Below are 13,980 nucleotides of genomic sequence, written 5' to 3' on the forward strand. Positions count from 1 at the left end.
GATACAGATTAAACAAGTGAAATTGGAAGTGGCGACACAAATAAATGAGCAAACAAATTTGTAATTGGGACACTATAAAAAAAGTTTGCAACTCACCTGATTTGTTTTGAGCTGGAGAGACAGCTGGAGACTGAACAAACACTATGACAATGAATACTATCAGAATGTAGTGCTTTTTGTTTTAACCAAAACAAAAATCACTTACCCTACCTTAATGTATACTGTAGGCCTATAGTCAAAACCTTTTTTTTTATATATACTGTAAATAGATAGATTTGAATTATGTAAATAGTCTTTGAATGGATTTCCTCGTCTGAAGTGTCTTGACAGACACGGAGCAAATCGGCCACAAAGTCAACATTCATTTGATGCTGAATAAGGAAATGAAGAGAAAATAAAGTCACAACATTTCCACGCCACAATGCTGGCGATGTGCTTGGGGAACGGCCCTGAGTTGAGGCTCTACCTGTACCGTACACTGCAGCAGAACAGTTCAGCCAGCAGCCTGGAACATTCCCATAACAGGACACTCTACACTCACACAGTCATTTCTCATTTCGCCCTCTGGGCTAAGCGACTATAAAGGCGATGGAACACTCGTATAGTCATAGCTCCGTCTTCTCAGCGCAGCATCGCGGGGGTCCAGAGCGCAGCTCAGGCATGACTGGAGGCTACCTCTATTGTTTAAGACGAGGAGGTGTTTGAAATTCATTCCCCCGTCATTTCACGGCTGATTGAGCGCTTGTAAAGTCAATGAAAAGCACCATTTAATCAAAAAATCCAATCTATTCATTCAAGTTCAAGGGATTGGGGGGGGGGCATATAAAAAGGCAAAACGTATGGATGAGGCAAAGCCTTTTTTTCCCCCTCTCCAAGGATTTATACAGTTGGCTATAGCAGCAGGTTGAGCAATGCAATGGTCCTCTCCTCGGCTGTCTTTTATCACCCTGTCACTCGTGGGTCCGTGTGGGCCTCGTGGATCTGCATTTGTGACCAGATTTGACCTGAGAGCCTTCCATCGTGCAACCTCCAGCTTTTCACCAGAGGAGAGAAACTGAATTTATTTATATTTTATCCAAAATGAGTTAATAGCACAGACAGACTCTTCACATACTGTACTAGAGCATGTCTGACATAAATATCAGAGCTGAAATCGTAAATATGTAATGTAAATATGAAATAAATGCTTAAACATGGGTAGCTAGGTGTAATGTTACCGAGTCCACAGAAGTGAACCTTTTCAAGCCTGTTTTCTCAACTCGCTGTTTCTCTGCAAGACATTACTCTATAAGCCACATCTCCAAAACTGGTGGGTCAAACTGAACAACCAATATGTATATTTGAAGCTATGATTCCCGAAAAACCCCGAAAATGTAAAACAAATCCAATGGCAGTCCCTCAGTTTGTGGACACATTTTTAATATTTGTGAATTTGGTAACACTTTCTATAAAGCCCATATCTGTAATGCATTTATAAATACCTGCCGAATGCATAATAAAACAGCCACACTAAGAGTTATGTCTTCATAATGCCTCCATGATATCTTAAGTCAAACAAGGTCAGATATCACAATAATTGCTCATAATTGCTCTCTCCATTTTGTATAAAAGACTATAATAAGGTCTCATGGTGCTTTTCTGTAACCATTATTGTTGAAGAGCGTAGACCGTATGTACGGCATGATGTCTTTATGATAATAAGTACAATATATCATTGCTGCCGGCAGGAACCTCTTATCTCTATATTTACAGTAGCTAGCCCCTCCAATAAATGGCTTTTGAGGATTACGTCGTATGGCGGTCAAGTCTATGAGATTTTTAAGGTTTGTTTTGGGCAGTAAATGACGATGTAAGACATCATAATTATGGTCAATATAAATACAACTTGCGCCCCTCGCTTTAATTAACACAAGTGTGTTTTTTTTGTCGTAGTTTGTCATATTACAGTGTCACACAAAAGTAGCTGATATACAAGCTCAAGTGTATTTTCGCCTATTATGGCATGCCCATTGCCCACACTATAAGGTGACTATAGGGTTCATGTGGTTAAAGTGGTATTTCTTCATATAATTGGTCCTCACTTATGCTCATTCATTATAAGATGGCACCATTTCTCTGTCTCCGTTGGTGGGCTGTGGACAGTTCAGAAATCTGCGTACCAAATGTCATTGTCAGTGGGAATAGGAACTACAGCATTTCTTTTAGGGATGGGAAGTCCTGCAGTCCTTGGGTGGCAGGACTGTAGAAGGAGGGTGGTACTGGTACCAGATCGTTGTTGTCGCTCCCTCTAGTTTTGTAGCTGTCGCTCACATATTTTAGGTAATTAGTCAGATATGCAATATGCATATCTGACACAGACATACTGTAACTGTGGGCATTGAGGGCAAAGTCACATTTACTATTTTGAATATTAATCCTACTTTCTATTGCTTAACACCGTCTCTTACCCGGAGCCAACCCAGGCTAGCAAAATGAGATGGAAAAAGGTGGGCAGCCATAGCATACATGGGCCCCAGGCCAAGAAGTAGTTGAATTAGGTTTGAAACTTCAAGGGCTCCATCTTGTGCCACCCTTATCCCTGATCCCTAAACGTATTTGCCATTTTTTACTATTTTGAAAAACCTTTTAAAATAGTTCATCTACATCGAGACATTGTGAGCTTGTAGATTGACTATTTGAACTATTTTAAAAGGTTTCTTTTAAATAGTAAAAAATTGCTAATTAGTTTAGGGTTAACCGTTTCCGTCCATCCGACGTGTCCACACATCATAGGGCGGCCGGCAGTGGCACAACATCGGGGTATAACATGGGCTGGCTGTGGCACAGCATTGTGGTATAACATGGGCTGGCTGTGGCACAGCATTGTGGTATAACATGGGCCGGCTGTGGCACAGCATTGTGGTATAACATGGGCTGGCTGTGGCACAGCATTGTGGTATAACATGGGCTGGATGTGGCACAGCATTGTGGTATAACATGGGCTGGATGTGGCACAGCATCGTGGTATAACATGGGCCGGCTGTGGCACAGCATTGTGGTATAACATGGGCCCGCAGTGGCACAGCATTGTGGTATAACATGGGCTGGCTGTGGCACAACATCGGGGTATAACATGGGCTGGCTGTGGCACAGCATCGTGGTATAACATGGGCCCGCAGTGGCACAGCATTGTGGTATAACATGGGCTGGCTGTGGCACAGCATTGTGGTATAACATGGGCCGGCTGTGGCACAGCATTGTGGTATAACATGGGCTGGCTGTGGCACAGCATCAGGGTATAACATGGGCCGGCTGTGGCACAGCATTGAGGTATAACATGGGCCGGCTGTGGCACAGCATTGTGGTATAACATGGGCTGGCTGTGGCACAGCATCAGGGTATAACATGGGCCGGCTGTGGCACAGCATCGAGGTATAACATGGGCTGGCTGTGCCACAGCATCGTGGTATAACATGGGCTGGCCGTGGCACAGCATCGTGGTATAACATGGGCTGGCCGTGGCACAGCATCGTGGTATAACATGGGCCGGCTGTGCCACAGCATCAGGGTATAACATGGGCTGGCTGTGCCACAGCATCAGGGTATAACATGGGCTGGCTGTGGCACAGCATCGTGGTATAACATGGGCTGGCTGTGGCACAGCATCGTGGTATAACATGGGCTGGCTGTGGCACAGCATCAGGGTATAACATGGGCTGGCTGTGCCACAGCATCAGGGTATAACATGGGCTGGCTGTGCCACAGCATCAGGGTATAACATGGGCTGGCTGTGGCACAGCATCGTGGTATAACATGGGCTGGCTGTGGCACAGCATCGTGGTATAACATGGGCTGGCTGTGGCACAGCATCAGGGTATAACATGGGCTGGCCGTGGCACAGCATCGTGGTATAACATGGGCCGGCTGTGGCACAGCATCGTGGTATAACATGGGCTGGCCGTGGCACAGCATCGTGGTATAACATGGGCCGGCTGTGGCACAGCATCGAGGTATAACATGGGCTGGCCGTGGCACAGCATCGAGGTATAACATGGGCGGCGCTCACTGAACGACATTAAGTCAGTGGACAGCAACTGGTGCTGAAATAGCAAACAAGCAATGTGGTATGAAATAAAGTTCAGTTAAGTTCAGCCATATATACCTGTAGTCCTGGGGAGATATTGGCCTTAGTTGCCTAGTGCCTTAACCTTTCACAAAATGAAGTGTGATCTTTGGGCTACACTCAAACGTATGCCTTTTGACTGTTGATATAAGACTTTGAGGTATTATGAAGGCATAAAGTAACTCTTATAATGTATAATGTATGCATTATGAAGGTACATGTACTGTAACATGTGCTGTGATGCATTACAGATACCATCATCTGTGTTAAATATATATCCATTTGTAACTCTTGAGAGTGCAAAGTATGTAAACACTCGAGTCAAGTACACTTCACTGTATGGATGGACCACGTAGAACGTGACTGCTGTGTCATTCCTTCCATTGAAAAATAAACAATCAATCTCTTCAACTCTAGTTCATTTACGCCCCCTCTCGCATCGTCAGGGATGAACTTGATGAAGTGGTCTTAAACATCCCAGAGCCAATCATCGACGTAACCGGGTTAATTTCATACTTCTCAGGGTCAGAGCCCACGTACTGTACGTGACTCACTGCAAAAAGCCTGTTAAGATCACAACAGACAACACAGATGTACGGTCTGTCGTTACGCTTCACGACTACTGCATGTCTCTGTTGGCAAGTGACTAATTGTTTTGTGTGCAAATATGTCGCGCTCTTCATTTCTGCGCCTTTTTATCATCAGTCTCTGCTCCCAGTTTTCAGTCTGTCTGCCTGCCTCAATATTGTTTTATTTTTGTATTGTTTAATAGTATAGCTGCTGTGCCATTTTCTGCAACCTCCTGCTTTGAATACATTTCTCCATTTGTCTTTTTCCTGCAGGTGGAGGGATGGCACTGTCACTTCTTCTCTTAATAGCCTCCACGTTCCCCACGCTCACGGCAGCTGTGCACAATACATCCTCTGGTAATGACTCTGCTTATCTTTAACTGTGTGTTTTCCACGGAACATCCCCTGTTAACTTCTGTGAGGGACGATGCACTTGTTACTGTGTGTGTGTGTGTGTGTGTGCGTCTGCTTTGTGTGTGTGTGTGTGTGTGTGTGTGTGTGTGTGTGTGTGTGTGTGTGTGTGTGTCAATAAACAGAGCCAAACAGTCAATAAACATATTGACAGAGCCTGTCAGTGTTATTGAATATGTGTGTGCGTGCGTGATGCAGTGCCTTCGCAGCATGTGTGTTTCATAGTGTGTGTGTGCATGGCATGCTTGTGATATAAATCTACGTATATATCTAGATGAAGTTCAAATAGCCGAACTACAAGCTCACACAACGTGTCGAACTGTCGATGCAGATCGGCTAGTTGAACTATTTGAAAATGTTTTTCAAAATAGTCAGATAAATCCAATGAAGTTTAGGGATATTAGGAGTCCAAGAGGCACTGATGGAAATAGGGCATATTACACTGAGCTCTGCATGTTTATTACTGTTCTGTTTTGTATTGGATGCTTGTCTCTCCTGTCCTTTCCTCGTCTGTTACGGCAGTCGGACAGCTCCTGGGCATGAAATCGCTGCCCTGGGGGGTCCTACAGCTTGTACAGGACAAGGCCCATTTCACAGCCCCTAACAACCATGCAGGCTTGGCAGGCACGCCTGGCCGGCACCGTGTTTAAAAAATCATCTACAACCAATGTGAAATGGGGGGGGGGGGGGGGGGGGTCTTAAATAATGGATATTCGCTGTAAACACACAGCTACTGATTATCATCCTTTCATATCCCAGGCTTATGGCTTCGATGCTAATGCTCAGAGGCAGATGTCAGATCCCTGTAATACAGACATAAACCTGCCATCAGATTAGGGGAGCTGTCACCACAACCCCCCCCACCCCCCACCCCTCCCCTCGCAGACGGCCGCCCCCCTTTGTGCGATGCACGGAGGCCGCTTGTTATTGGAATCACGTCCGGCCGCGTTTCCTGCCCTCTGGTGAGAAATGTGGCGAATGTTTAGTAATTAGGCGGCTACACTGTGGATGAACTCGCCTGTAATCTGGAGGCCAGATGTAGTGTCCTCAGGGGAGTGTGAGAGAAAGAAAACAGCAGGCAGACATAGTGCTGCTGTTTGTGCTCAGACACACATGGGAATCATACCTAATGTTATGGAGGTGTGAGGGTCAAATGAGACGTTAACCCATTCAAAACGGAAACGCCTTTTGGTGTTTTAAGCGTTATTCTATACTTTAGGCTATTGGAAAACAGCAGATCTACAAGCTCATAGCGTGTCACCGAGTGCCGTGCTACGAGCTTGTAGGTCTGCTATTTTTGAAAAATCGTGAAAATGTGGCACAAATCTTTGAATATATATTATTTCGGAGCGAATGATTATTTTGAACTCAAATATTAACTTCTGGGGGAGGTCCCTGGAACGACATGTTTTCAGATGGGGGTCCGCAGCCAAATAAAGATAATTCTGGGGGTCCTTGGCATGAAAAAGGTTGAGAACCACTGACATAGAAACATGAGTTTTTCTGAAAACTGTCAGGATGTCTAAATGGGTTAACTGCGTACAACCAACCCACTGTACTTCGTCGTATTCCGAATCGCAATCTGGGAACCTATATGTAAAATAAAAAAAGGGTCTTGAGAGATTAGACAAATAGTATAAATGGCAGGTCTACATCATGTCGTGACAGGCGTTATGAGCTTGTAGATTTGGCTTCTTCCAAACATCATTGAATATTTCTGAACATTTCCATGACCCAGAATAGGGATGCCAGGTTGAAAGTGGGAGGTAATACTTTCTGAAGAGCTCCATTGAAACTGGTTTCCCAGGGAAAGATAAAGACTGATTGCTCTGCCTTTGTGTTTTAATGAAATAATGACAGCTGTATTATGGGGTGTGTGTGTGTGTGTGTGTGTGTGTCTGTGTCTGTGTGTGTGTGTGTGTGTGTGTGTCTGTGTCTGTGTCTGTGTCTGTGTGTCTGTGTGTGTGTGTGTGTGTGTGTGTGTGTGGCCAGATAAGCGGCTCGAGGTCACTTCCAATGTACATCAAAGATAGGTTGATGTACCCATCAAAGACTATTTGCCCTTCTCCCTCTCTCTCTCTCTCTCTCTCTCTCTCTCTCTCTTTCTTTCTTTCTTTCTTTCTTTCTCTCTCTCTCTCTCTCTCTCTCTCTCTCTCTCTCTCTCTCTCTCTCTCTCTCTCTCTCTCTCATATGCACCCTGGCTGTCACTATAGTCTCTCTCTCCCTCCCCCCCCCCTCTCTCTCTCATGCACCCTGGCTGTCACTATAGTCTGCTCTTCCTGAAGCACGTTTAGTATGCAGGAGTCTTTTGCACCTCCTCCTCATCACCTTGACTGTAGTGTCAGACCGTCCAAGTCTCCATGTCCAGACTAGAATAGCAATGATGCTCGATGGGTTTTTACTGTTGTGCAGGGTTGATTTCGTCGACTAAGACGAAAAATGTTCGTCGACTTTTTTCACTGACGAAAACTGAATGGAAACGAAATGGAAACTAAGCTACGATGACTAAAACTAACACTAAATATATACTTACTGACAATTTCATCGACAAATAAAAACTAGACTAAAATGTTAGAAAGGGACTAGTGGACAAGAGATCCAGTACAAGTCGACACTGCATGCTGAAAATAGCCAAAATTTGCTGCCAAAAACAACACTGCTGTTGTGCCTCAGTCAGTCCCACTCATATTCAGTATAGGAGATGAGATGTTGCCTCTTTTGAAAAAGAAAAACCCACAATTTGTCACTTTTTGAAACCACTGCCCACATGACGATACATGTGCTTGTTTTGAGACGAGTCTCGACATGTTTGTTTGGTCTAGTGGTGGAGACAGCTCCAGTTCCAAATGAAAACGTAGCCGAGGTTGCCATCTAGTGGCCGTCTACGGGCAGTGTCAGAGTGGAGCAGCAGGAGCTTGAATGAATAACCTGTGAGATGGAGTACACTGGTGGGCCTTCACAACTGGGCCCCCAAATAATTAGCATAACACAAAGATAATATTATATTAATTACAAAATAGAATAAAAAGTTGGCCCTCTTAACACGAGAGTTAAGAGAGGGCCACGAATGCTTTCAAGATTTATATAAGTGGGTCCAGATTTTTTTTTTAAGTTGGGAACCACAGGCTTAATTTATACTCTCATTGTATGACGGTGCCGTGTGCCAAACATAGCAGATCTACAAGCTCACAACGTAGCATCGACGCATTGTGAGCTTGCTTGTAGATCGTCTATTTTCGGCGACAAAGTCAGGCTTAACCCATTCAGGATAGGAACCCCTTTTGGTGTTTTAAGCATTATGTTATACTTTAGCTATTGAAAAATAGCAGCTCTACAAGCTCATAACGCGGCACGTGAAAATGTGGTGCAAATCTTTGAATATATATTCGTTCAGAGCGACCGTTTTTAACTCAAATCTTTGCTTCTGGGGGGTCCCTGGAACAACATATTTTCAAATGGGGGTCGACGGCCAATTACATAATTTCTGGGGTCCTTGACATGAAAAAGGTTGAGCACCAGTGACATAGAATTTGACATAGAAGTCAGGATTTAGAAGACATTTGTAGTCAGGTTGTCAGGTCTTAACAAAAGATTGGTATTTTACATGAAGAGCATATTTATATACAGTATAGGAGCCTAGAGCTGAGTATCTTACAGTGTTTCTCGTTCTCAGGTTGTGCTATCATCCGCCCTCCTCGAGATGGAGGCATCAGGTACCGAGGACTGACGCAAGAACAGGTAGGAGAGAAGAGATGACAAAATGATACCCTTTGTTTCTAACTCACCACAAACGTCATTGTTAAATATCTATCCAACATCCTCAGTGTTGGTTTCGTCGACTAAAACTATTGACGAAGAATGTTCGTCGACTACCTTTTTTCACTGACGAAAACTAAACGGAAACTAAATGAAAACTAAGCTATGATGACTAAAAGTAAGCTAAATGTATTGACAATTTCGTCAACAGATAAAAACTAGGCTAAAATGGGAAGGAAGGAAGGGACTAGTGGGCAAGAGATCCAGTACAAGTCATTATACACTTGGTTGCATGCTGAAAATAGCAGATCTACAAGCTCACAACGCGTCGCAGTGTGATACGTTGTGAGCTTGTAGATCAGCTATTTTCAGCAAGTGTAAAAAACTTACAAAAAAATACATTTTAGTCGACTAAATTCTTATGATATTTAGTCATCTAAAACTAGACTAACACTAAAACATTCCAGGTGACTAAAATGTGGATCTGGATACATATGAAACATAGTTCTTGAAAATGTGATTTTGTTGTTGTTCAATTAAGTTTAAATAGCTACATTATTGTGAAAGCAATCACTGCTATAGTGTTTGTTCACCAGAATGTCTTTGTGTCTCTCCATTTCTTCAGTAAACAGAACATTAATTCGTTTTTGATAACAATTTGATCCAATCAGGAGAGAGAACTAATTCCGGATAGAGCATAAACTTCACTTCAAAGTGAATTTTGAAGTGAAGTTTGATCTTGATTCTTAAATTATCATTAAATCATCATTCATTAAAATGGCATTTTCTGTTCATTAAAGGGCTGTCAGTGGAAGGAGAGACAGTGAGACTCCTGTTACCCAACACACACATGATGCGTAGCTTGCAGAGTTAGTTCAGTCAGATACACTCGAGGGGTTCATGCTGTGCTGCTCATTCATATTCTCAAGGGGTTAATATACAGCATTGCCATGTGGGTGTATTCAGTGTGTGGAAGACCCACATGTCATTCGCTGATGTGGCAGTCAGCTGACCAATTGGGCGGGCTACTTAAGCTCACTAGACTGCATGCTTCTTCCTGCCTTCCTTCTGCATATGGTTCCTGGTTGTTAGCAAGGACTGTCTAAAGAGGACGAGAAGCGAAGACCGTACGGGCGACGCCATCTTGCTCCATGGTGCTCCATGGAAGGAAAGAAACATGCACAGTTGAGACCAGGAAGTTGTACATGCACAAATTTGTTCTTCGCGTCTCGTCCTCTTTAGACAGTCCTTGGTTGTTAGTATGCACTGTTTGCTCCCACCGCCACCTCAGCACCACCGGTAGGCTCTGCTATTTCTGTTCCCCATGGGAAGTTGTTATTGTATATCTACATATCTTCCTGTAGCAGAGCCGAACGCCAAGATCAAATATTATATTGTGAGCACTGAGCGGACACCAATACACAAGGCACTGTTTGAGGCTGGGCCACCACGGCCGTTTATTGTATATAAATGTGCTTTTTACGCGCGTGGCATCAAGTGCAACTCAAAATGTCTGTAAAGAACGTAAACTCCGCCTCTTCTCTGGCGGGGGTTGATTTAGGGTCCTCTTCCCTAACGGGCTTTAGTGCGCCCTATATATATCACACTCTCTGTCCCCGGGTTTGACAGGTGCCTGTCAGTACTCTCCCGGGGAAGTGGAACTGTCATCAAATTGAGCGGGGTAGCGGGTTACCGGGTTACCTATAAGGAAGAGAATATAGGCTTTTAGTATCATGGTCACATTAATGTAATATGACTGGTGTCGCGGTGTGAGGTGATGTGTGAGGTGTCGCTTACCGCCGAGCATGCCCGTCATGTCCCTTTCAGCTGCCAGTGGGGAATGAGTGCAGGACCAGACATACCTTTCCTTTCATCTCGGCTGTGCGCGTGCACTTGGCCTTGAGCCAATAGGTGGGCTGGCTAATATGTCTGGTCGATGACGAGGCCGAGGAGGCGTGTTCTCCTCGGCTGTGTTGTGCCTCCTCCCCACTGGCTGTCTGGGCTACTATAACTCTCACCTGGCGGCTGGTTGCCTAGCGACACCCCACAATATGCACACTTGTATTCTCATTCTATAATAAATATTGGTTAAATTCATTCGTGAGTTATCTGACTGAAATAGGATTACTACAGAATATGGAGCTTTTACATTTTTAACAAACCATTTTTTGTTTTAACTTGAATTCATAATTTAGAAGACAATGGCCACTTTGTCAATAATCTCACAAACTGTGTGTGTGTGTGTGTGTGTGTGTGTGTGTGTGTGTGTGTGTGTGTGTGCGCATTATGTTTCTTCATGGTGTCTGTCTCCCTCTCGCGCTATACCCCGTGTATGCATCTGTGCACCTGTGTATGTGTGTGCGTGCGAGCGTGCGTACGCATGCACGTGCGTGCACAGATCCGCAGTGTGCAGGTGCTGCCAGTGGACTATGAGATCGAGTACATCTGCAGAGGGAGCAGGGTGATCGTGGGGCCCAAGGTCAGGAAATGTCTCCCCAACGGCACCTGGACGGACCTGAATCAGCGAAGCAGATGCCGTGAGTTAGCGCACACACACGCACACACACACACACACACACACACACACAGTGTTTTCCCTGCAGACACCCTCTTTATCTTGCTGGTTGCTGCTCCTGTAGTACTACTGTGTAGGTCGATATGGATTTCCGGGACCTTTATGTGTGTGAGGAAACCGTCCGTCTCCATAATGTGGGACTCACTGCCCCACACCTCGCCTCTCATCAGGCCAAACACTTTATTATCCCTCATGGGGAAGTTCCATGGCAACAAAATACACAAGTGGTTATTTCTTTATGTCAAGGGACCCCCATCTGAAAGTTTTGTGAAAATGTTGTGCCTGGAATGGAATGAAATCCCCCATACAAGATTTGTGTCATTCAAATGCACAAAGCACAACGCGTCGCATCGGGACACACATTGTGACACCGTCGTTGCTTGTGAGCTTGTAGATCGGCTACTTTGACAAGGGCCAGATCCACCCTCCCAAGAAGGGCCCGCGGGCTAGACAAAATTTCAGGGCCCCCCTGGGCTGCGTGGCGCCAAAAGAAATTGTGGTATTTTTTTGTAAAGAGAGGCAGGCAGAGAGTGGCTGAATGAATGCAGCCACTAGTAGCCAGTAGTGCACTAATGCAGTTTTACAGTAAAATATTTCACAATGTGTTCTATAAAATCACAGTAAGAGAGATAAGCAATAAAGAAAGAGTACAGCAAATATAGCTAAAATATTGGGGGTATGTTGTTTTTATTTGGTGTAATATTGGTAGAGACAGACAGACAGACAGACAGACAGACAGACAGACCGACCGACCCCCGGGCTGCAGCCCACCCTAGCCCAACGGTCATTTCATTTCATTTCATATTTATTTATTTCATTACTTGCGCAAGCAGAGCGTGCAAGTACTAGTTTCGCCCGGGGCTCGTATGCACCGTCCCAGCCGTCCCGCCACTTTTGATGCGTATGCACCTTCCCAGCATATTGTGCCTGACACGGCAGTGGTGCCAGATTACATGGTGTGTATAACTAGCTCTCAATGATGACGTAAAAAACATGTGGATTAAAGGACCCAATGCCAGAGTGTAATTGGTTTTCGATGGTGACGTAATGACGATATGTTTTAGTGTTGGGAGGATTAAAGGTAATGCTCCTATGTATACATGTATGTAATCTGGCACCACTGCCGTATCAGGCACAAGTAGTCACTAACCATTTAGGACTTAATAAATCACATTAATAAAGTCATGTAAAAACAACCTTACAGACGGTGTAATTTTTTTCTGATTATTTTGATTTTTGATTTAGTCTTGGTCTTTTTTAATTTAGTTATTAAAGTATTATTTGGTCTTCTGAAAAACCTTAGTCTTAGACAACAAAATTTGCCAATTTTAATATAGAATATATTGGATTTATTGATTCTTTTGAACCTTTTGGTTCTTGGTCTGTGTACTGGCCAAGACAGGATGCTACTGGAGCAGTATATACTTTATGGCCAGGTGATGTAAACTGTAGCAAGGTTGTCAATGTTGCGGGCCAACAATACACGTTTAAAACTTGTGTTCAACTCAAAGAGCCAGTGAGTACCAAACAGGTTTCAGAGGAGTAGCGTCTTCGGTAGTGGGCACTGTACTGTATTTATGAGCATTGTCTGTCCTGTTTTTTGTCGTGTATTTTTTGTTACTGGCAGAGCTGTGTCACTGATATCGCCTCTTCTCTTGGCCAGTTCACACTGTGTAAAAGAGACTTCAGTCTCAATGTGTTTTTTACTGGTTAAATAAAATAAAAACTGTTGTTGCCTAGTGCTTTGGAAAATAGTCACCATCAGGGACGAGCACACATAGACATCGAATGCAGCATTTACTATATATGGTGAAAGTGATGCAAATGCCCTCCTCTCCTTTCCATGCCATGCCGGAAGGCAGCATTCAGGAGAATTGCTTTTTCCTGGAGAAATTCAGACACACAGTCTGAATTTGGAATGTAGCATTTTGCGCTGAACAAATTTGTTTAGAAATCCATGTCGTTACACACCGTATCTCCAGTAGATAAAGAGTGCTGGGTTGTGACCCGAAAATAGCTGATCTACAAGCTCTCAACGTGTCGCAGCGCGACACGTTGTGAGCTTGTAGATCTGCTATTTTCTCTATTTTTGTCCAAAAATGCCCCTCTTACGGGATTTCAGCCCCTGCCTCTCTAACACTCTATGCACGTCAAAGTTAACACCAGACCACCGGTACGTTCCTTTAAGCCATTCTGAACGGGAACCCCTTTTGGTGTTTTAAGCATTATCTAATGCTTTAGCTATTGAAAAATAGCAGATCTACAAGCTCATACGAGCTTGTATGTCTGCTATTTTTGAAAATTTGTGAAAATGTAGTGCAAATCTTTGAATATAAATACAGTATTCTTTCAGAACAAGCGTTTTTTTTAAACTCAAATCTTCTGGGGGAGTCCCTGAAACAACATATTTTCAGATGGGGGTCGGCGTCCAATTACATATATTTTTTGGGGTCCTTGACATGAAATATGAGAACCACTGATATAGAAACATGAGTTTTTTCAGACAATTGTCATGATTTAGAAGACATTTTTAAAATGTTGACGTCAGGCCTAAATGGATTAATGTC

General features: G+C 43.9%; 1 protein-coding gene across 1 annotated transcript in view; it reads left to right on the forward strand.

Moving 5' to 3' along the window:
* Positions 1–421: 421 nt before the first annotated feature.
* LOC308331675 (gamma-aminobutyric acid type B receptor subunit 1-like) overlaps positions 422–13,980 on the forward strand; it is a gene marked incomplete at both ends in the record, with an annotated part of 49,485 nt that continues 35,926 nt past the window's right edge. Inside the window, 4 exons of the mRNA XM_080787164.1 lie at positions 422–473; positions 4,945–5,028; positions 8,756–8,820; positions 11,237–11,375. Coding sequence (XP_080643290.1) covers positions 422–473; positions 4,945–5,028; positions 8,756–8,820; positions 11,237–11,375 — 340 coding nt within the window. The remainder of the gene's footprint in view (positions 474–4,944; positions 5,029–8,755; positions 8,821–11,236; positions 11,376–13,980) is intronic.

This window comes from Protomyctophum bolini (genome assembly GCF_963924005.1).
Source record: "Protomyctophum bolini genome assembly, chromosome: 17".
Lineage (NCBI taxonomy): Eukaryota > Metazoa > Chordata > Actinopteri > Myctophiformes > Myctophidae > Protomyctophum > Protomyctophum bolini.